General features: G+C 44.1%; 1 protein-coding gene across 1 annotated transcript in view; it reads right to left on the bottom strand.

Moving 5' to 3' along the window:
• Prkar2a (protein kinase cAMP-dependent type II regulatory subunit alpha) overlaps nt 1-18841 on the bottom strand; it is a 56846-nt gene extending 38005 nt beyond the window's left edge. Inside the window, exon 1 of the mRNA XM_027414595.2 lies at nt 18354-18841. Coding sequence (XP_027270396.1) covers nt 18354-18606 — 253 coding nt within the window. The 5' untranslated portion in view covers nt 18607-18841. The remainder of the gene's footprint in view (nt 1-18353) is intronic.
• Nucleotides 18842-24911: the final 6070 nt, after the last annotated feature.

Raw genomic sequence — 24911 nt, 5'->3', positions numbered from 1 at the left:
TGGTAGTGTTATTTTATAAAACTACTGGCTGCTTTCTTGTTACTAGGAGACAAACAAAATTAGAGCAACACATCTTTACTTGTGGTTTTAGGCAACGAAAGTATATCAGTTAGAAAAACATTAAATCTCAAATGCAAGCTTATTAATGATTACTAGGAAAACTTAAAAATTTGAATGTTATTTTCCATGTTTTTATTCCTTTATACCTGGATTTCCTCCATATTTACAGGTTCACTCTCCTCTGATGGGCCTGTGGTGCTGGGTGTTCCAGGTATTACATGTGTCAGTCAAAGGTCCTCTCCTCACATTATACTCTCTTGTCCTACAATAATGCTGCTCCTAATTTAAACACTGACTCCCTCTTATACTTCTATCTGTCCAGTAAGACCCAGAAAAGAGTATCCAATTGCTACTCATCACTCTTGTGCATCTCAAACCTATATATATGCAGACCCACCATCGAAGGTAGGGTCTCCTCCATCCTTCCCAAGCTCATTTTTCACATTCTTTTTTGAAACAACACTGCTGTCACCCCAAAGCACACACTGGAAATACAAATTCACTATCCAATCTGTTCCTAAGACCTGGTCATGTAAGCCTTTGACATGTGCCCTGAAGTCATCTCCAATACTCTCTCTTCCAAGTCATGCAAACTCCAACCCTACATTATACCAACAGCCACCAAAATGATACATTATCTGCATCTATTTCTGACCCTCTCTAACCTCTTTTCCAACTAGAGTCCTTAGCACTTTGCATCCTGTAATTTAAAACTCTTCAGTGACCCTACCACAGTTCTAAAGGTGAAGACAAAACCACCTTGCTTTCCCCTTCCTTCCTGCACGTCATTCCTTCTGTCAGGTCATCTCCATTCAAGGGCTTCTCACCAGTTTGTGGAGTGTCTTTGTCATTGTTCTATTGTTGTGACCAAGTCAACTCTTATATTTTTGGCTGTGAGCCAGTCTTTTAGTGGCTGAGCCATCTCTCCAGCCCTACCAAGTAAACTCTTACAAAGAAAAGCATTTAACTGAGGAACTTGCTGAGTCCATTACCATCATGGCAGGAAGAATGGCAGCACACATGGCACTAGAGCCGTAGCTGAGAGCTACACCCTCATCTGTAGGCTATAGGAAAGAGAACTTGGCCATGCATAGGCTTATGAAATCTCAAAGCCTACCTCCAGTGAGACACTTCCTCCAACAAGACCACACCTCCTAATCCTTCTCAAACAGTGCTACTCCTGATGATTACAGCAAATACATGAGCCTATTTGGGTCACTCCTATTCAAACCATCCCGATGAGTGAACACCCAGTGAAGCCTTTGAAACTAAGAGTTTTCTCTTTCAGAGTCACCAAAAGGAAGCTTTAACTGACTTTCTAGATGAGGTCATATTCCTGTCATAGGCTCTGAGAAAACCAAGTACCTTCCCTTCAGGGAAGTGATGCAACAGCATAATGCTAAAATGATCTAAGCCATTCACTTATCATGGTCTCCCTTCCTGACTATAATTTCCCAAGGAATGAAATTAGGTCTATCTTTGCTTGCCCATGTTGTCTCAAAGCCTGACACATTACATAACTTCGTGTGTATGTGTGTGTGTGTGTGTGTGTGTGTGTGTGTGTGTGTGTGTCTGTCTGTCTGTCTGTCTGTCTGTCTGTCTGTCTGTCTGTCCATGATTGTATGTGAGGGGATGAAAACCAAAAGCAAATTCTACAGTGTATGTATGAAGGTGGAATTGGTCCTCTCCTTACACCTGTATCTAAGTTCTGAGGGTCAAACTGAGGTCACTAGGCTCGAAGCCAAACACATTTACTCCGAGCCATTGTTACTATACAGATTTTGTATATATTTGTTAAATATATTCACTTAAATTCATACTATCACCAATATGCATCAAAATATTCATCACTGGGATAGGATATGACTCACTGTTTTCAACCAAGTTAGCTAACCATGGATACAGAGGGCTAGCTTTAAAAAGAAGCTGTTTTCACTGGGCGTGGTGATATATGACTTTAGTCTCAGGACTCTGGAGGCGATCTTTATGAGTTTGAGACTAGCTTGATCTACAGTGATTCCAGGACAACCAGGGTTATATAGAGAAACCCTGTCTCAAAAAGCCAAAAAATCTTCCAGGACAGGCTCCAAAGCAATACAGAGAAACCCTGTCTCGAAACACACACACACACACACACACACACACACACACACACACACACACAAAGAATCCAGAGTTGAAGATGTGCCTCAGTGTAGAGTGCTTGCCTCAAATACATCAATCTCCAGAACTAAGAAACAACAACAACACTCCAAACAAGCTCCCTATCTGCCTGGTTTAAAGCAGTTTCTCTAGTAACCCAATTTGCAGCGGCCCGCTCTACTAAGGACATATCATTTATAGCATTTCTGTTTGTAATGTGCTTTTAATATAGAAATCATCTTTTTCTATTCTCAAAAAAGGTTTTTGGTTCTGAAATATGCATGAATATTTTAAACTCAAAACATGTAAACACAGCTGTCTTCTATAAAGAGCACAAAATGTGTCTAATTTTATGCTAGCCATACTGGTCAAACTGGACAAAATACTCTCTGTACACTGAAACACAAAAACTAAGGACTAGAAAAGGAGCTTGGGGATGGTGTAAGACTACAGTCCCACACACTCAAGAGGTAGGGGCAAAAGTTCAAAACCTGTTTGGGCTACAACAGAATTCAAGGCCAGCCAGGATAACTTAGTAGACACTATCTCAATATAAAAACTGAGAGCCAGCATCAGATAACACAGTGGGCAGTTGCTACTGTGACTAACAACTTGAGTTTGTTCATGATAGGAGAGAGCTGACTCCCATGGGTTACCCTCTAAACTCCATGGATAAACCCTGGGATGCCTCTGTCATGATAAAGCGCATGAGGAACCTTGGCAGAGTCCATGGCAGGTGAGGGTGACCAAGGCGGAGGGACAAACATGCCAGGCAGACAGAGCTTGAGCGAGAAGTTTTACTAAAAGGGGAAGGGGAGGGAGGAAAGAGAAAAGGAGTAAAGAGACACAGAGACAGAGAGATGACAGAGAGAAGAGGAGACAGGAAAAGTCCTGTCTACTCCAGGGGAATGCAAAAAGAGAGCAAAAAAAGAAAGTGGGGGAGCTGGAGAGATGGCTCAGAGGTTAAGAGCATTGACTGCTCTTCCAGAGGTCCTGAGTTCAATTCCCAGCAACCACATGGTGGCTCATAACCATCCGTTATGAGATCTGGTGCCCTCTTCTGGTGTGCAGATATACATGGAAGCAGAATTGTTGTATGCATAATAAATAAAATCTTAAAAAAAAAAAAAAGAAAGTGGAAAAAGAGTAAATGGGCGGAGTTCTTTCTTTTAAAGGGGTCCTTTGCACCTGGGCTGACCAGGGTACTGCCTGAGTGCATTCTGCCAGGTGACAGGGGTAGGACAGGATAATGCCTAAATCCTTACGGTCTCTCCATACTAAATAAACAAATGTAATTCAAAAATATTAAATAAAAAATTTTCAGAGCTGTTATCTCATTCTGTATCGCCTGCTCAAATACTGCTATAGGTTTACTTTATTTACTTTGTGTGTGTTGAGTGAATGCTACATGTGTGCTGGGGCATGCAGATGTCAAGAGGATGTCACATCTCTTGGAATTTCAGGTGCCAGGAAACAAACCTGAGTCCTTTGGAAGAGCAGTAAGAGCTCTTAACCACTGAGCCATCTCTCTAGCCCTGCTCAAATGCTTTTTGTTAGTTATAATTTTTCTTATCATTTATTTGTTTATTGTATGTGTACATGTGTAGAAGTCAGAAGACAACTTGCAGGACTGAGTTCCCTCTGTTCACCATGTGGGTTCTTGGGACCCAACTTTGGTCTTCAGACTTGACAGCAAGTCTCACTTACTGAGCCATCTCTCTAGTTCCTGGTTCCTAGTTACAATTTTTTAAGTCTTACTGTGTGCAAATAGGCCAACTCCCCCACTCCCACCCCTTTTTGTTTTGTTTTTTCAGACTGTCTCTATGTAGCCCTGGCTGTCTTAGAACTCACTACATAGGCCAGGCTGCACCATACTCACAGAGATCTGCTTGCCTCTGCTTCCCTAATGCTGGAATTAAAAGGTGTGCACCACCACACCTGGCTTGCCAATCATTTTAAAGACATCATCACACAGACTCCCCACAATCCTCTTTTTTCCCCCACCCCATTCTAAAGTAGAAGAGCCTGAAAGATAACTAACATCACATAACTAGGCAATAATCAAACCAGGGTTTATCTGACAAGTGAAGAAAAGTAAGGATGTGATTAAATAAATGCTCATATACACATGTTTTTGTTTGGTTTTGTTTGGGTGATATGGTTTCTCTATGTAGCCCTGGTTGAACTGAAGCTCTCTATGTAGGCAAGTCTGACCTAAAACTCACAGAAATCCTTCTTCCTCTGCCTCTTGAGTGCTGTGATTAAAGGCATGAGCCACCATGGCTGGCTTCATTTTATATTTTTAAATAAAAATAAATTCTATCATTCTATTATTTTAATTATGGATCCAAAGCAAATTAAAATGCCCCAACTTCTTCTGCTTGCTCTCACAGGCAGGAAGGCTCTTGCTCTCTGGTGTTGCAGCCCAAGCAGAGTAAGCATCTGCTCAACTAAAGCAGCTTGTCACAGCAATGAGTCAGTTTGTCCACCTCCTGACACCGGTGACTCCCCTCTTCTATAGTCTTCATCCTAGACTATGGTGGTTATGCTTGAGCAGTGACCTCTCTCAGTTTCAGGGCTGACTAGTCATTCCCAATGGTGCTGCCCACTTCTAACTTAGCTGCAGGACAGTGCACATGATCCATGCTGGAGAAGATTACACACTGCCACAGGAAGTAACACTGTAGAATGGAACCTGACCAAGCCAGTCACAGGTCTTCCTGTGACTTCAAGTAAGGGACAGAAAAGTTTTGATCCAGCTTGGATCAAAAACTGCAAAAAGAAAAGAACAAAAACTACAAAAAGAGCCAGGCGGTGGTGGTGGTGCACACCTTTAATCCCAGCACTCGAGAGGCAGGGGTAGGCGGATCTCTGTGAACTCAAGACCAGCCTAGTTTACAAAGTGAGTTTCAGGACAGCCAGGACAGAGAGAAACCCTGTCTCAAAAACAAAAAGGAAACAAACAAAACAAGAAAACAAACCTACAAAAAAACACCGAGGAACAAGTGGAAATCTTCCACAAGGGAGTAAAAGGTCATAAATGTTTATCACAGAAAGAAAATGCAGTTATAGCATCACCAAGGGAGTACAAAACCCAGAGGAAAGACCAGCAACATGCTAATGCAACAGTCCTAATAAGACATGAAGAAACAGTTAACAAGAACAACAACAACAAAAAAAAACCCAAAAAACAAAAAAACAAAACACAAAACCAAATAAAACAAAAACAAACCAGGAGAATGCATTAGTGGTCATTTGAAGTTCCCCTTCAGAGACTGTCCTGAAAGGGAAAACCTTTGTCATCAAACCCCTTGTTAAAAACAAAACAAAACAAAACTCCAAAGGAGTTTGGTTTAACGGTTTAGTACTTGCCTAAAATGCACAAGGCCCTGGGTTTAATTGCCAATACTGAAAAATAAATTTTTAAAATAAAATCTCTTGTGTAGAAATAACCACTGTGGTTTTAGTTGGGGGGGGGAGTAGGGGAGGATGGGAGGGAGAAGGGAACTGGGATTGTCATGTAAAACAATCTTGTTTCTAATTCAAATAAAAAAAAATCTGCAGAAAAAAAAGAGAAGAAATAACCACTGCGAAAACTTTATATTCAGTCACTATTTGGCAAATTCCTAGAAAGAAGAAAGACAAAAGTGGTTTTAAGATTGAAGTCTGAGCCTGCAGCTTGGGTTCAAATCCCAGAACCACCTCAATTACTTATAGACTGTGGGGAGTGAAGAAAGCCCTGAATGAAAGTGTATTGTCAACATGGGCAAGCCATGTCATGGACCGGGAAACTGGTAAATCCTTCCCCATTCATGGCTGGCTCAGAACTGGCAAAGCCTTTCTCTGGTCCAGGTATGAATGTTGACCCTCTGTGCAAATACAAGTGTACATGAACAATTGATCAATGCGTGTAAAAACAAGTAACTGAAGCTTCTTTCTCCTGCAGCCTGGGGTTGCTTGGCTGCGGAGACCAAGCAGCCCTCCCCACTGACATCAATACTGAGGTTCCAGGTTGTTGCTGTGGGGTTGTAGCGGCTCTATCAGTGTGCACAGCACATCGACCCTGGCTTTTCTTTGTCCCTGTGCCTGGCTTTCTTCATTCCCTCGTTACCCCTAGTCAGGTCAAGGTACCCAGCTGTGTGGGTTGTGGAAGCAGACCTTGAACAAGTTATTTAACCTCTGAGTCTCAATTTCCTCATCTATAAAAACAGGATAATAATAGCACCTACCTTATAGGGTTGTCATTTGGCAGAAAAAGAACCTTTGAACTGGTTGATTTATTTTTTAAAAAAAGCAAGCAGTTCCCAGGCAAGTAAGAGGGAAACAGGAGGGAGAGGACAACTTCCAGGCATAAGGGACAGGCACATACAGAGGCAAAGAAACATGAAAAGATAAACGTCACTTGTGACTTTTGTCCTCCTCAGACTCACATCCCCACTGCTGGCTGAATGTCAGCTGGAATTCTAGCCCTGAGAGCTGGCCCTGCAATTCAACAAGTCCAGAATAGAACTAATCTACTTTACAACTCTTGATACTTATGGTTCCCTACATCTGTGGCAGTACTACAGAAGTCTCCTACCACCATTTAAATTACTCCTCATAGGCTCCTAAATGTATGGCCTGTATGTAAGAATGAGTCATGGTGGAAACACAACACGTTTCAGGACCTAAGTACAGAACTTGACTGTGTCAGGGAAGAAGCAAGGTGTAGTAGTATGGGCTAGGGGTTAAGTCAGAAGTAAAAACTCCCACAAAACTTAGCATCGTGTTCCCACTACACAGAGAATAGCTCTTGTGATCTATTCCCACTCCCTTCTGGTTACTGGTATTTTGCTGATCACAACCCTGTTTGTTTGGTTTGATTTTTATTCATTTATGTGTATAGGCATTTTGTCTGCATGTATGTCTATGTACCACATATGTGCCTGGAATTCTAGAACTTAAAAAGTAGAGGCAGGAGGATCAGTAAGTAGTTCAAGGCCAGCCTGGGCTACCTGAGGCATGGTGCAACTATCTGATCACAACTGTGTGGAAAAGTGCCTTCTGATTGGTTTAATAAAGAGTTGAATGACCAATAGCTAGGCAGAAGAAAATAGGCGGACTTCCATGCGCACGCACACACGCAATCACACTCGCGCACACACACATACACGGGGGGTGGGGGTGGGGGGTGGAGATGCAGGCATTTGAGAAAGTTGCCATCAAGACTAGGAGCAAGTCAGACATACATGATGGAAAAGAGGTGAAAGCCACATGACAGAATGTAGAATAATAGAAACAGGTTTATTTAAGTTATAAAAGCTAGTTGGGAACAAGCTTAAGCTAAAGACCAAGCTTTCATAATTAAGTCTCCATATCACTATTTTCAGGCTGGCGATCCAAAGAAAGTCCAACCAGAAAGCTTACTACAGAGACAATATCTCAAAATAAATAAATTAATTAATTAATTAAAATAGGGCTGGGAATTGTAGAACAGGCCTATAATCACAGAACATAGGAGGCAAGACAAGCCAATTACTACAAGCTCAAAGCCAGCCTATCTCCATAACAAGTTCCAGGCTAGGTCTGCCAGGGCCTGTATCAGAAAACAAAACAAAACAAAATACATAGTTGGGAGTGTAGTTCAGTGGTACATGCTTAGTGTATGGCAGACTTCGGATTCAATTCCCAACATAAAAACTAAACAGAAGAACAAAAGACTGAAGTTTGGTGGCTGTGGTAAAGATAGAATATAAAGCCATATTTATGTTTCTTTTATGTAAGTCAATATTAAGTGAATTTAATTAGTACAAGTCTGTCAGCAGGGAATAAAGATATATGGACCTATTAGGTATTTACTTTTTGAGCCAGAATTGGTAGCCTATATAATCCCCAAGGGTAGTCTGAGTTACAGAGTAAAACTATCTTCAAAAAAAAATCTAAGACCAGCAGTGGTGGCATATGCCTTAATACCAGCACTTGGGAGGCAGATCTCTGTGAGTTCAAGGTCAGCCTGGTCTACAAAGAGAGTTCCAAGACAGCCAGGGCTACACAGAAAAACCCTGTCCCACAACTAAAATAAATGGATAAATAAATAAAATTCCACAGGGCTGGAGAGATAGTTCAAAAGTCAAAAGCAAAGTCTTGCACAGACCTTGTGTTCAATTCCCAGCACCCCCATGGAGGTCCACAGCCATCTGTAACTTCAATTTCTGGGGACCTCATGCTCTCTTCAAACCTCCATGTCTGGCTTTTGTTTATTTTGTTTTGTTTGCTGGTTTTTCATGACAGGGTCTCTTTGTGTAACCCTGGCTGTCCTAGAACCAGGTCTGCAGACCAGACTGGACTTGAACTCAAGAGATCCACCTGCTTGTGAATGTTGGGATTAAAGGCGTGTGCCACCATCACCTAGCTGGCATTGTTTTTAAGATCCAAAAACTGAAAACCACTGCTATCGATTAGAAAGGGAAGAAATTAAAGTTGTAAGTTAGAAACAGCCACTATTCTGTGAATATACCTTGTTCTGTAGATTTGACTTCAGAGCCATTTAAATATTTTACACAATTTTAACATTAAATATAAAAATGATCCTTAGCCTTCTTTATGGAGTATCCATAATCCCAGCACTTGAAAGGTAGGGGAAAAGAGCTTAAGATCAGACAGGTCTACATAGCCACTTCCAGGCCAGCTAAGGCTACCTAATTTTAAAACTATCTCCAACCAAAGAAAACAAAAGTGAACATGGGGAAATTAGTAAAGTACTGCCGCTCAGGCCTGTTAATTTTTTGTTTGTTTTTGTTTTTTTTCGAGACATTTTCTCTGTGTAGCCTTGACTATCCCGGAACTCACTCTGTAAACCAGGCTGGCCTCAAACTCAGAGATCACCTGCTTCTGCCTCCCAAGAGCTGGGATCAAAGCAGTGTGCCACCACCACGAGGTTTAAATTTTTTTAAATCTCATACCTTAAAAATAAATGTCACTGCCCTCTCTTCTGCCCTCCTAATCATGTCTTTTACTGGTCCTTTCCTACTCAACCACACTTCAAGAAGTGAGGACGGTAATAACTTTGTGCTGCTAAAAATGAAAAATTAGTGTTTCTAGATGTGGCGTTATTTTGGACACTTTTTTGGTGAGGAGGGATGTGGTATGGAACCCAGAGTTTTAGGTAGGCAAGCTAACTGTTAGTCTATAAAACACTGCACTCTTCAAGTTTGTAAATGGGCCACAGGAGACCCTGTCTCAAAAAAACAAAAACAAAACAACAAAGGCCTAGGTCCAACATGGCGGCGGCAGCAGTATTTGCATGCCAGGTTTCTGGCTTTGAGGCTGGTTCCGCCCTCGGTAGAGTGGTCCACATGAAATGATGCCCACAGCCGGGGCCTCGGCTTGCCCGTTCAAAGTCCTCACCTCCATCACCGTGCCGAGTGGGGCGGGAGTGAGTGTGCTCAACATTTTCCTGAAGTTGCACCACCGTGGAGGGTTTGAAAGATCCTAGTTCATCGCCAACGCCCATCTCCACATCAGGACCAAGCCCTTTCCCTGGGGAAACGGCAATCATCCCCTCTTCCGTGACCCTCAGGTAAATCCGTTTCTGGCCGGCTATGAGGACAAACAAGAGAACCTGGACCATCACCTAGGCAACCACAGCACTGGTTTGGACCATTACTCTGCATGTGGGCCAGAAAAGTGTATGGGATACTCATGGGGTTTTTTTGTTAGTTTGTTTTGTATCAAATGATGACCATAACTATTTACTATTCCTTTGCTTGTGGGAACAGACAGCTTAAATAAGCTTAAAGTTAAAAAACTAGGAACAGAAAACAAGGGCTCATTTTTATAGTAATTTACTCCAACTCAGGGACAAATTGCACTACATGTAACAGCTATGTACAAAAAAAAAAAAAAAGGTACAAAATTTTCCTTCCTTTTACAATGATAAATAACAGGGTTTTTCTGTGGCTTTGGAGGCTGTCCTGTAAGTAGCTCTTGTAGACCAGGCTGGTCTTGAATTCACAGAGATCCACCTGCCTCTGCCTCCCGAGTGATGGGATTAACGGCACTCGCCACCACCACCTGGCTTAGATTTTTTGGTTGAACAAAATAACTTAGTGGAATATAAAATGAGCTAACTAGACACTCCACTAAATGGAAAGGGGAGAAATTTTCAGAGAACTGGTATTTTGCCCCATATCATCTCCATTTGATGTCAACCAGACACAATGTTGCCCATGTAATTTTAAAAAAGAAAAGAAAAAGTGGAGAGCCAGTAAGTTGGCTCAGCAGCTATAAAAAAACAAAAAACAAACAAACAACAACAAAAAAAAACCCTAAAACCTTAAATAGAGTTATACATGGTGGCATGGACTTTTAATCCCAGCTCTCAAAGACAGAAACAGATGAATCTCTGTGAGCTCAAGGCCAGCCTGGTCTACATAGAAAGTTCCAGGACGGCCAGAGCCATCAGTAATAACTGGTGCTTTGTACTGCTAAATTATTAATGAGACCTTGCCTCAAAAAAGAAAATGCACGCGCACACACACACACACACACACACACACACACACCCCTGTATGTAGTAGCACATGCCTACAATCCCAGTGCTTAGGAGGCAGAAGAAGGAAGATGAGAAGTTCAAGGCTAGCCTAGGATACATAAGACTCAGGTTTCAAGCAAAACAAACAACCCCCCCTCCCCCAGTGCATGAATGAATTCATGTTACTCCAAGTAGAATGGACCAAAAGCTATGAACACTATTCTTTGGTAGCCACCTTGTTAGTTTACATCTGGTCTCCAATTTAAGAAGAATTATTATAGGGATTTGGAGAGATGGCTCAGCAGTTAAGAGCACTTGTTGCTCTTTCAGAAGACATAGATTGGATTCCCAACACCCACATGACAGCTCACAACCCTCTATAACTTCAGTTGCAGGGGTTCTGATGCCCTTTTGGCCTCCTTGGGCACTGCATGAATGCTGTGCACAGATACACAAGCAGACTAAACACTCATACATATAAACTATTATGGAACATACACCCAAACTGGGGGCTGGGAGTATTTGGTGGTATGGCATTAGCTGGCATGCTTGAGGCCCTGAATTCAATACTCAGTACTGAAAACAACCCCAGTATATCTCAATACAAGCCAAAGCCACCTAACCAGTGTTAACATCAAACTCAAAGGCACCATGATGTTGAATCTTCATTGTCAACTTGACTGGATTGGAATGAGCTAGAAGACAGTTCTGGGCATATCTTTTCCAGGGGCATTTAGCTAAGGAGGGAAGGTTTAACAAAGGAAAAAGGCCTTACTTTAGACTAGGGTTCCAAAATAAGTAAGGAACGAAAAGGAAGGAAACCAAATGAGTAGGAAAACTCTTCTACCCTGCCTTCACCTGACTATGTGATCCCTGCTTTCACCTTATGACTGACTGCACTCTTAGACTGTCCCTTAAGTAGCTCTTTGTCAGGCATTTGATCACAGAATGAGGAAAGTAGCTCTACAGGTATGGCCCACAAGACTGCCCTTACTTCAGATGACAGCTGCATCCTGGTGGTCACCAGACCATTAAAAATTTGATTCAACTATATATAAACTGAGGTGGTTCCAGGATCCCTCAAGGACTGATAGTCACAAAAAATGCAAAGAACTAAAAATAGTGCTAACTTTATCATTAGGATGCTTTGTTTTCTTTTAGTAAAGAATCCAAATCAAGGCCAAATGATGAGACACACACTAGAACTGGGAGGATCATGAACACAAGCTTCTATACCCTTTCCACACAGAATCAGGGCACATCACCCTCCCAGCACAAGAAGCAAAAACTAGAAAATTTTACGTTCAGAGTTTTTACTGGGTTGTCCATAACTGACTTATAACTGACTCCAACTCCTTTGTTCTACCCAGAATCAGACTATCTAGTCTAGGCCTGGTAGCCCACACTTGTTATTCCAGCATATAGGCAGATGCATGGAAGTCATGTGTTTGAAACTAGTCTAAGTTACATACGAGCTCATTCCAGGACAGCCTGAACTACATAGAGATAGATGATCAAAGAGAGAGAGGGGAGTGTGGTAATGGTGGTAGTAAGGCTGCCTTAAAATATCAACTCTCATAGTTAATTTTTCTGGGGACAAGCCTGAGTAATCTTTATAACAAACTAAGACAGGATCCAAGGGCTCAAGAACATTAAACACCATGAAAAAAAATTCTGAATTTCAAAAGACTCAAGAATTCTCTTTGAAAGAAAAATACTGTGTGTGTGCACATACCTCATGAGAAAAAGAGAGAGTGCAAACATTAAGAAGGGCTGAGACTGTAGCTCAGTTGGTAAAGTGCTTATGAGGCCTTGAGTTTGATGTCCAGCATTGCATAACCCAGGAAGCGTGGAACACACCCATATTCCAGGATTTAGGAGTCGGAGGCAGGAGATTCAGGAGTTTAAGGTCCTCCTTATCTACTAGTAAGTATGAGAACTAAATGAGATTCTCTCAAAAAAGGAAAACAAACAAACAAACAACAATAACAACAAAAGACAAGGCCAAGACAGAAAGCTCCCTACTTGCTATAGTTGCTGTGTAGCACGAGGACTGACATGGGATGTCCTTATGTATGCTGTGGATATGTGTTGCTTTCATTAGTTGATGAATAAAGTTGAGTTGGCCAATGGCCAGGCAGAATAGAGCTGTGAAGGGGTAAGATACCGAACATTACCAGTAAGCCACGGCCTCATTGTGATACACAGATTAGTAAAGATGGGTTAATTTAATTGAGAGAGCTAGTCAGTAATATGCCTGAGCCATTGGCCAAACACTTATTTGAGTGTTTATTTGGGAACTGGTGGGCAGGAGAGAAACTCCATTTACATAGGACCTGCGTTCAATCTCACACACACACACACACACACACAGGAAAATCATTAAGAAAACTGAAGGTCAGAGGCTCAGCTAGGGAGGCTGAGGCAGGAAGATCCACTTAAGCTCTGGAGCTTTCTATCAGCCAGCCTGGACAACATGAGATCCCAGAGATCTTTACAAAGATAGCCAAGACCAAGCTGGGAGATGCTCAGCAGTTAAGAATGTGCTCCACTCTTGTACCATGCACATCAGGGGACTCACAAGCAACTACAACTCTAGCTCCAGGGAGATCCAATGCCTCCGGCCTCTGTAGGCATATATAATCATGTGCATATAATCACACACAGATACATACAGGAACAATTAAAAATTATTTTAAAAAATCTTTTTAAAAAAGACTAGTAATGTTCATTCATTTTACTAAATTTCACCCCCCTCTCTTTTGGGACAAGGTCTTATTATGCAGCCTCAGATGGCCCTAGAACTTGCTATGTAGACCTAACTGACCTCACATTTATGAAACCCTTTGTCTCTGCATCCCAAGGGCTGAGATTACAAGTGTGCATCACCACATCCAGCCTACAAGCCAGTTTTAAAATCTGGTGTACACTGAATTTAACCAAATGCAGAATCATTTGAAAAGCTAAACACAAGAATCCTGGAAGATTGCCAAGCAGGTAATATTTCTGTTTTGTAAGCAGAGACACTAAGCATTGAACACTTGGTTTGTTAACAGCAAGGCAAATCACGTACTTATTAATGGCCATGAAATCAACAAACCTGAAGCCTCAATAATCTGCCCCAAAGAACCCACAGACTAACAAAAAAGTGGAAAACCAGGTGGTGGCTCATGCCTGTGATCTACGCACTCAGGAAGTAAGGGCAAGAAGTTCCCAACATCAAGGTCATTTTTGGCTACACTGTAAATTCAAGGTCATCCAGGGCTTACATGAGACCCTTTCTTAAAAACAAAACAAAATGGGGGAGGGAGTTGATTAGCCCTTCTATTTTTTCCAAAGAGTTTCAAATACTGCATTCAGGTCTTCAGCACATTTTGAGCTATTTTTGTGTAAGGTGAGATGTTTTTGCAAAGGGGTATCCAATTGCTTGAATTATTAAAAAAAATTTTTTTTAAAGAGATTCTACCTATGTAGCCAGATTGAAGGAAAACTCACAATCCTGTCTTGAGTGCTGGGATTACAGGTGTTCATCATCATTGTTGGCAACTCCACACTTTGGACCAAGCCTCCTCCTGAGTTCAACCCATTAGATTCATATGGTGGGAAGAGAGAATGGACTCCAAAAAGTTGTCCCCTGACCTCCACAAGCCAGCAATGGCACACATGCATATGTACGTGTGAACACAAACACACATACATTAAAAATAAATGAAGTAGGGGCTGGAGAGATGGCTTAGTGGTTAAGAGCACCAGCTGCTCTTCCACTGTATATAAACAACTCCTGTTTACATAAAGAAACTAGTCTGTTCAAGTATGGGGAGGGCATATCTCAGTGAGTTCAAGGACAGCCTGGTCTACACAGCATGCTCCAGGGCAACCAAGGCTACACAGTGAGACTCATCTAAGCAATAAAAAGAAAAAGAAAAAGAAAAAGAAAAAGAAGTTTGTAGTATTACTCACTTGAAGACTTTTCCACTCAAAGGGGTTCTTTTTCATTTTTCCTTAATAAATCTATTCCCTATCATCTACGTTTGTGTTTCTTGAAGAAAGAAAAAGAAAAAAAAAAAAAAAAAAGGATCCTGGATCTAGAGTGGTGGTACTAGTCTTCAATCTTAGCACTGGGGAGGCTGAGGCAGGAGGATAGAAAGTTCAGGCCTGAGCTCAGTTGCTAAACTTGTCTGGAAGGAAAAAAGGAGGGAGGGCTTGGTATTTCTGGTTATACACCCAAGAGAAATGGAAATATACAGCCACAGGGTAAACATGCACCAGAGTTTAGAGCAGCACAGTTACTATACTTGCAAAGTAAAAACACCTACGTGACCATTAACTGATCAAACAATGTGGTATATCCAAATAATGGAACAGTAACAAGAAACAGAAGGCAAAGCACACCAACAACAGTCAGAGAGAGCTAAGGAGGGAGGATCCCCTGAACTCAGGAGTCTGCAAACAACCTAGGCAACCCAGCAAAACTCTAAAAAAGGAGCCAAGAACTAGATTTAATGACAACCATCAATACCATCCAACTCCAGAATTTTATTATTCCAGCAGAAGTCCTGCACTCATTCATTATAATACTCTGAAGGGAGGGTTGTGCTCAGTGCTGGGACATAAAATAAAAACAAAGGAGCTGGTGAGTTGTTTCAACTTCCAGCACCACATGATAGCTCACAACTACCTGTATGTAACTTCAGCTCCAGGGGATGGGCACCTGTGTACATACACATACATGCACACACACACACACACACACACACACACACATGCAAACACACACACACACACACACACACACACACACACACACACACACACACACACACACGCACACACACGGTACCTTCTCTAAGTAAAATCCCATATTTGTCCTTTATATCTGGCTCACTTAAATTAGCATGTTTTTACTTTGTTTTGGTTTTTTGAGAAAGGCATGAGTCACTATGCCCACCACCTTCATTTAGTCTGTTTTCAATGTTGTAACATCATCTGTATCGGTAGCCTGTATCAGAATTCCATTTCTTTTTTAAGATCAAATAACATTCCACTGTATGTGGGTTTATGCACATACTGTTTTATTTGTGGACACTTCATCCATTTGAATTTTCACTACTGTGAATAACACTACAATGAACAGCTAATTATGCAAGTATGTGACCACTCACTTTCAGATCTTTTGACTACATATCCACTCTAGAGTAATTCAATATTTAACCTGTTGAGGATCTACTAAAATAACTTCCTTACAGGCTGGACATTTTACAGTCCAATTTGGTGTTTCAACTTATTCACACCCGTGTATGTGTGTGTGTGTGTGTGTGTGAGAGAGAGAGAGAGAGAGAGAGAGAGAGAGAGAGTGTGTGTGTGTTCTATTTTTCATTAATAACCACCCTAGTAAACTATGCATGGTGGGACTTAGAAGGCAGTGGCAACTGGATCTCTTTGAGTTCAAGGGCAACCTAGTCTACAGAGTGAGTTTCTGGGCAGCCAGAGCAATACAGAGAAACCCTGTCTCGAAAAACAAAAAAACAAAACCAAAGTAAACCCACTTTAGCTGGGTCATGGTGTTAAACGCCTTTAATCCCAGCACTCGGGAGGCAGAGGCAGAGGCAGAGGCAGGTGGATCTCTGTGAGTTCAAGACCAGCCTGGTCTACAAGAGCTACTTCCAGGACAGCCTCCAAAGCCACAGAGAAACCCTGTCTCAAAACAAAACAAAACAAAAAAACCATGTTTGTTTTGTTCAAAAGGAGGTCAAGGAGTTGGGAACTACCTTGGCAGGCAAGAGTCCTGTTGCTCCTTTTTTTGTTGTTGTTTTTTTGTTTTGTTTGAGACAGGGTTTCTCTGTATTGTTTTGGAGCCTATCCTGGAACTCAAATCAGTAGACCAGGCTGGCCTCGAACTCATAGAGATCCATTTGTCTCTGCCTCCCAAGAGCTGGAATTAAAGATGAGTGCCACCATTGCCCAGCTGAGTGCGGCTCATCTTGCAAAGGACCTGGGTGCATTTTCTGCACCCACATCAGACAGCTCACAACTGCCTGTAACTCCAGCTCCAGGGGATCTGATGTATTCTGACCTCTGAGAGCTGGGAACTACAGTAAATATACACATGTGGCACGCGCGCGCACGCACGCACACACACGCACGCACGCACACACACACACACACACACACACACACACACACACACACACACACACACACACACACACACACACACACACACACACACACACACACACACACACACACACACCATCAAAGACAAACCAGAGGTGTTGGGCATAGGATGGACATTTTTAATCCCAGCACCACTCAGGAGACAGAGGCAGGCAGGTTTCATGAGGTCAAGGCCAACTTGGTCTACACAGTTAGTGGCAGGCCATCCAAGGTGACATTGTGAGCCCTTGTCTCAAAAAAACAAGAGAAAGAGAGAAGAGTAATTAAAATAAATAAAAAAATTTAAAAAAGCAGGCTAATTCTATTAAGTTAAAAAAAAGCACAAGTGGGCTGGGCGTTGGTGGCACATGCCTTTAATCCCAGCACTCGGGAGGCAGAGGCAAGTGGATCTCTGTGAGTTTGAGGCCAGCCTGGTCTACAAGGGCTAGTTCCAGGATAGGCTCCACAGAGAAACCCTTTCTCGAAAAACAAAAAACAAACAAACAAACAAAAAGCACAAGTGGAAGCAACCAAGTAAATGAAATTGCTCCTTGCCATTCCCACTTAAATCATATGAACAGAATGCTACTTGTATACTTTCCTGCAACCAACACCCTAAACAAGGTATTATGCTCACCAATTTTATTCAAGTGTTTTAACTCATTTAAATTTAAATTTAAATTTCTAAATTCTTAAGGGATTATATTTTAAGAAAAGGAAATGCATAATTAACCGACCATGTATGGAATGACCTAACTGAAATTTCCTTTAAATACTTAAGCAAGGGGAGGGTGGGAAAAGGTTAAAAAAAAATACTGACAACTGTTGAATATAACAGCATTGAGGGGGTTGGTTCAACTGTTGAGTGTGAGTGACAGCATTAAGGAAGGGGTTCAGCTTATCTGCCTTCTCGTGTGTTTGTCTGAAATGTTTTCATTGAGGCAGAGGCATCTAAGATGTCACAAGTTCGAGGGCAGCCTGAGCTACCTACTGAGCTTCTGTTTAATCAAGGCTACTGACCTAGTCTTAAAAAAAAATGGTTTTCAGCAGTAACTCTTCCAAAACCTAAATCTTTGCAAATAAAGTTATCATGCTGCTTATTCAGGACAAGTTGCCGAGTGCGGATGCTCTAGCCTTCGGAAAGGAAGCAGGCTATGGGGTCTAAAGCAAAGGCAAAGCAGCTTCTGGCGGGACCGACTTAAGCTCCGCGCCACCACGCGGACCAAAGAACGCGCACGCTTCATTCAAGGCTGAATCTGACAAATCACTCTCTGTGAACGCTCGGGCGCAGAGAACCGCGGAGCTCAATTTGGAACCGGCACACGCCGGGAAACCTCAGCAGCTCGGCTGGAGCGCTCCCGGGTCTCGGCCCAGGGCAAGGCGGGGCGCCGAGCCCTCGGCTCCGCCGCGCGGCCCTCGGGTCCCACCCTGGACCCTCGGCTCGGTGCCCACCTCGCAACTCGGCCTTGCCCCGCCCGCCTACCTTCCAGATCCCCGTCGTCCGAGTCGGAGTCGCTCTCCTTGTCCTCCTCGGTGGCGACCGCGCTAGACTCCGGCGTGTGAAAGGTCGTCGTGGCGGTGATGTGCGTGCTTGGCTCCTGGGCGCGGGCCTCGCGCAGGCGTGTGAAGTACTCCACCGCGAAGTCGAGGAGGTCGGGCGGCTGCTGCCGCAGCACCTCCACAGTGTAGCCCTGCAGCAGCTCCGTGAGCCCCGGCGGGATCTGGATGTGGCTCATGCCTGCGACGGCCGAGGGGACCGGCGGGCTAGGGGCCGCCGGCGGCTGCAACCTGCGCACTCCCTCACGCCGGCCTGTCACTCGGCGCCCGCCGTCTCCCGCGCGGCCCGCCTCGGCCTTTCTCGCGTCGCGCCTTGTTTCGGCCGGTTCTGCGTTTGTTGTGCCGGCCGCGCGACCCTTCCGCTACCAAGCCAGCCTGGCGCCGCCGCTGCTGTCACCCGGCCGCAGCCGCCGCAGCCGCCGCCGCCGCCGCCGCCGCCGCCGCCGCCGCGGCCGACGGCTGGCGAGCTGGACGGGCGCGGCAGGCGCCCGGGTTGTGACGCACGCGGCCTCGGGCGTGCGCGTCCCCGCCGAGAGATGGCCCACAGTGCGCGTGCGCCGCTGGGCCGTCCGCTCTTGGAGCAGTCCATGGTCAAGGTGCGGGAGGCCCCGGGGATGAGGAAAGAGTGACCCAGCTGCGAGGCGGGCTGGTTAGTGCGTCTCCCCTGGTCACAAAGACCTTTCACTTACGCTTTCAGAGCATGCTGAGCGCCTCTCGACCGCGCCAGGGACACTGATGTGACACAGGGCCACCTCACCTTGATTTCTGCTCTAGTGGAGGAGCAGAGGGTTCACTCTAAGGAATGACGTTAATGCTAACCCCCAGAATTGAATGGGACTCGTCCAGAGGACGAACTGGAAGAAAGTCGTCTCCTAACGCGGTACTGCGAGAACAAAGACCTGGGCAAGCCAGGACCACCTTGACTGACAGGTAGAACAGTGCAACTGAATACAAGGTCCTAAGGAGTCTAGAATGAGGTCATGAGATGTCAAAATGGTAAGGCTTTGTAGGAAGTAAAAGTTTCAACGAGATAAGTCATTTGGAAGCTTCAGGCAGAGAAATAACCCTGAAAGAGCTTGCGCAACCAAATGTGGACAGTGAGAAAAGGGAATCGGCCCGGAGCGAGACAGAACTTTGGCCTTGTTCTTTCTTTTGGACACTTCCCACCCCGTTCTTCACCTCTTTCCTCCCCACTCCCTAATCTGGGCCCTGGGCCACATTATTTAATAAAGCTGAGCAGACCTCAGGCACTGTTGCCTTTTGCCTCTGGGAAGAGGGCAGAGGTGAACTGGAGAGGCCAGGCTATTACCCAACTTGCTTCCTCCTGTCACCAAACTTGAAGAGAACGTAAGAAGATACCCTTCCTGGGATATCCAGCCACAACCTCGGTGCTGGCCAAAGACCCAGTGAGAATAAAGTCTTCTCCCTGCCAGAACCACCCAGCAACTGATTAGCTGTTGATGTGAGAACTGAAGAGTATTGGAGATGGTTAAGCACCACCTGGTAATTACCCAGTATTAATTAAGATCTTCTCTAGCACCGCCCATACAGACTTGGCACAAACCCAAGCCCTCAGTGCTGCTGTGAACTGACAGTTGAATACCTCACTAAGGTACTCAGTGTAGAGGCCCTAGGCTAGGTAGACCTGTGATTACAAATAGCTGTGCATTCCTGAATATGGTCCTTAACCCCACAGAGAAGTGCTGGATGTTAAATGGTGGAGAAGCAGGGTCCAGTGTGTTGGCTGGGTGCTTATTGCAAAGTTGTGAAGAATGAATGAATGAATGATAAATTTCAGGACAACAACAAAAGCAGGAACTGCTCTGACTTCACAATCCCATAACAGGTATCCTTTCCTTCAAAGCCATGCTTCTAATCCCAGAACATGAAGGCCGCATTAGACAGGCAGTCTGGAGTCAGGCATGGTGAATGCTTGATACCCAGCACTTGGGAGATGGAGGTAGCAGGATCAGAGTTCAGTGCCAGCCTCTGCTACATGGTGAGTCCAAGCTAGCCTGGGTTACATAAGACCATCTCAAACAAAAAAACAAAACATGACAAAGACAAGCAGTGGCAATAGGTCTTTTCTGCCCTTGGACTGACTGACTCAAGTTTTCCAAGATTCAGACATTGCCATTAATGCCCAGAAAACCTGAGTGTGCCTCCCAGTGCACCATAATACCTAGGGAATTGCCTCTCTCTAAGCAATCCTACAGCCAACCTTTTGGAAAGGTAAATTCACAACTCCAAGTCCTAATCTTCTCACATTATCAGATCTTACATGTTTTAAATGGGGCACAGGCATATGAAGAGTTAGGACTCTGACCCCAATTACAAAATAGAGGAGAGAAAGGCTGTTGACAGAGCTGGGTGTGGACAGGGTCTCCTAGTGTGCAGAAACCCTTTTGGCCTCTGGCCTTCCTCACTTGTTCACAGATGCAGTATTGCTCAACCTTCTGTCTGTCCAGCAAACAGCATTCAAAGGACACCCTAACCTGGTGTAGTGCACACAACTCGCAGCCCCCATTACTCAGGAGAATGAAGCAAGAGAATCGCTTTTGTGCACAGGAGTTTGAGGCCAGCCTAGGCACACAGAGGGGTCTTTGTCTTAAAAAAAGAGAGAGAAAGCAAGAGAGAGAAAAGAAAGGAAGAAAGAAAGGAGAGATAAAGAGAGAAGAGAGGAGGAAGGAAGGAAGGAAGAAAAAGAAAAGAGCAGGCAGGCTGGGACTAGAGAGAGAGCTCAGAGGTTAAGAGCCCTTGTTGCTCTTGAACACGATCTGGTTGGGCTCCCAGCACGAACCTACACAGTGGCTCAAAACTATTCATAACTCCAGTTCCAGGGGATCCAGAGGCCACAGACCTTTGCAGACACACATGGTGCACATAATGCATGGAGGCAAAATACTCATACACAAAAATCAATCTAAACACAGTTGTTTTAAAGAGGGGTCTAGGATGTAAATCAGTGAGAGGCTGTACTTAGTGCCAGGTCCTGCGTTCAATACCCAGAACCCACAAAACCCTGGAAGGGCTGAAGTGAAAAGTTAGAAACCCTACAGCTTCTCCTCATCTGTCTCTGCATAACAGACTCACAGTGAAGTTAGACATCTTGAGGTTCAACCTAATTAGGGTCCTTCCCATTTGGTCCCCAAAGGGAGGGGTCTATCCCTACCCTACCCTTCAATAATAAGTACAGTATAGAGGACTGTCATGACTGCCCATTTAAGCTGACTAAAAGGCCTTGAAACAAAAGAGAACATCTGGGACCTGAGCCCTGCATCTTCAACCTTTGTCCTGAATCCATTATACCTGCATTCAAGCCTGTCCAGCTACACCACTGACTGTTACCATGGCAACCAAACCCACCACAGCTAGTTCTGACAAACAGCTGCTAAGAGCAAGTGACAATAGCGGATGGAAAAAGGCTAGAGCAGAGACCTTCAGAAGAGCAATCCAGTGGACTGGGCCCCTCATCCTATGCTGTCTTCCCCACAACCCCTCAGGTAATGAACATCTTGCACAGACCATGCCACCAGCCACAGACAGACATGAATACACTGAGCTAATTCTCAGAAGTGTTTACAATTGCCTATGCAGTTTGCACAGGCAAGACACATGCTGTTTAGCCCAACAGCAGGGAGGGGCTTGGTGAAAGCAAACTCAGGCAGGGTACCAACTGCTCTTTCTAATAAAATAGTGAATTTCCTATACTCTTAATAGGTCTATTACTTAAAGCCATTCCCCTCCCAAGGGAGGGATAAGCTAATACTCTTTCAAGTCGTGCCCTTGGCCTAGGTCTCAGCTTACTTACCTCATACCCTTTACCTACTAAGAGAATTCAACCCCAGTGGAAACGCAACCCACTCACCTGACCGAGAGCCATTTGATGACCTTAAACTCTTGATTCTCCTGCCTCCTCTGTTAAGATTACAGGCATGCCACCATGTTCAGTTTTTTCAGTGATGAGGATCGAACCAAGGGCCTGGGGCATACTTGACAACACTCTAAGTGCACCACATCCCCAGATCCGCTTCTTTAAGCTCCTCGGTCCCTACCTGGAACCTGCTGCTTATCTGACACACCTGTGTGCAGTCCCTCCCTAACCCGTCCTCCCAGCTCACTCTCTACCTGCTTTGTCTATTTTACCTTAGAAGCAATCATGAGCCTGATTAGCAGGAAGATATTGGGGAACTTTCCTTTGCTGTCACCTGTCTGTGTTTTAGTCTACATAATGCCTCCCCCAAGAGGCCACAGTCTTTGATCTAGGAGGTCTGATCTATTTTAACAAACATCTATGCTCCAGGGAGCAGTTAATTCCTAGGACACCTGTTTCTGTACCTGTGAGCCAACAGCCCCTTTTTTGCTGGGACACTGTGTCCTAAGAAAAGTGTCAGTGTCTGCAATAGACCATTGGTCTGCTTTTGAGATGCCTTAGGGCAAGAAAAAACACTGGGATGCATAATAAAGAAACCTGGAGGATGAGAGCCTTGAGTACTTACCATAGCAGAGAAAGCAGAAAAAGGAGCCCTCAGGCAGCAGTAGGCCCCGGGGCCTTTACAATGACAGTCAAGACCCTACTTGACACTGGCCTGACTCACAGGCCAGGTACTTGGTTGACCTTGACCCAGAAATACAGACAGGCTCCCATAGCCTGGGTCAAGTTAGCCTCTGGACTTCTGATAACATCACAAGAGTTTCTTTAGGGCACCTAGACACAGGGTCCCTACTTTGTTACTAACTTGCTAACGGTCTTTGAAGATCACTTTATCCTGGCTGGGCTTTCTAGATATGAAAGTGAAGGTTAAAAAAAATCTAATTATTGAGTTCTCTGAGGATAGACTTGGGAGACTTCAGGGAGGGAAGTATAGTTCACTGGCAAAACATGTAGTCTAACCACTAGCATTGGTTTTCTTTTTTTTAAACAGGGAATTGAAGCTAGGGCCTCACATATCTCTTCAGTACTACTGAGCTACAAACAGTCCCAGGTCTTTTTTGTTTTTATTTCTAGGTAGTCTCACAAAGTTGCCCAGGTTGGCCTTGAATTCACTTTGTTTCACAGCTGGCCTTCAACATGAGATCCTTCTGCCTCAGCCCCTTGAATAGCTGAAATGATAGGCCCTGTGCTACCCTAAAATTGATGAAAGAGGAAAAGGAAGGAAGGAAAGGTGGACATGAGAGAATATGGAGAAGACAAAAAGGTACAGAAGAACTTTGTACAGTGGTACATGCCTGCAATCCCAGCTCTTGGGAGGCCAAAGCCTGAGGATCACTCCTTCAAGAGCAGGTTGGGCTACATAGCAAGTTTAAGGCCAGCCTGGGTTACATAATGGGATGGATTCAAAGAAAGAAAGAAGTCTATGTGTTTGGGGAATGGGGGTTTGGATTGTGCTTCTAGTCTCAAAAGACTACAGGGAGCAAAATGTAGGGTAGATGCATCTTTGTATCAGAAAACAGTGCTACTATGCTTCTGAGTGGCCACTATTACAGCAGCCTGCCCTGTCCCTCACCCTGAGCCTAGTTAATGCGTTGTTAAATTTTTCTGATTCAGGCCACTATCCGTGATCAATCACTGTCTGGCTTCCACTTGACTGTGACAGAGAAATCATTGGGGAGGTCCCAAATTCCCCACCCCCACCCCATCCCTCATACTCCTGTCAAGATGAGATATATATGGAACAGGTGGCACTTCAAAGTACCTCATAAAAGTGAGCCCTGGCTGGGAGGGTGTCACTTGCCATCTGCTCTGTCCCTTTCACAAACATGTCTCCAGGGGCTTCCCTGTTTGACTTCACATCCTCTGAAAGTGCAAGGGGATAAAATAATCTCCCCTATCATGAAGCGAAACACTTCATTTTCAAATGAGAAGTATCTCCAAAGGAACATGATCCTGCACCATGAGAATGGCTGGCGTTTTGGCTGAAATGCAAATACTCAGAGCTTTCAGTCTAGGGATGAGGTTTCCAGACAGAAGCCTGCACCCATGCCCTGGCTGTTGCTTTCCTTTTCTGAAGTGCTTCTTCTCTCAAATCTGCACTTAAAAGTCAGTAGTCTATGTCACCATAATAAATTCAGGGTAACTTTGCTTTCTTCTGTTTATTTATTTTGAAACAGGGTTTGTGTTGCCTTGGCTGTCCTGGAACTCACTGTGTAGCCCAGGCTGGCTATAGAGATTTGCCTGCCTCTGCCTCCTGAGTGCCACTGCCACCTGGCTGGTAACTGCTTTAAAAAAAAAAAAAAAAAAAAAAAAAAAAAAAAAGCAGGCCATCTCCTGGTCAAGAGATACTAAAGATATTCTAGAAGAAGTAGGCTTAAAAACGAATTAACTTTCCCAGGCAAAGGGCCCTCAATTTTTGCCTTTTTTTCCTTCTTTTCTGTAACTTAGCTAGGACTGGAAAAATGTCTCAGCAATAGCACTTGCTGTACACGCAAGAGGATCTGAATTCAGATTGCCAGAACCCACATAAAAACCTGGGCATGGTCTTGC

Source organism: Cricetulus griseus, chromosome 4, assembly GCF_003668045.3.
Source record: "Cricetulus griseus strain 17A/GY chromosome 4, alternate assembly CriGri-PICRH-1.0, whole genome shotgun sequence".
Taxonomy (NCBI): Eukaryota; Metazoa; Chordata; class Mammalia; order Rodentia; family Cricetidae; genus Cricetulus; species Cricetulus griseus.
This window is presented reverse-complemented; position numbering and strand designations above follow the sequence as displayed.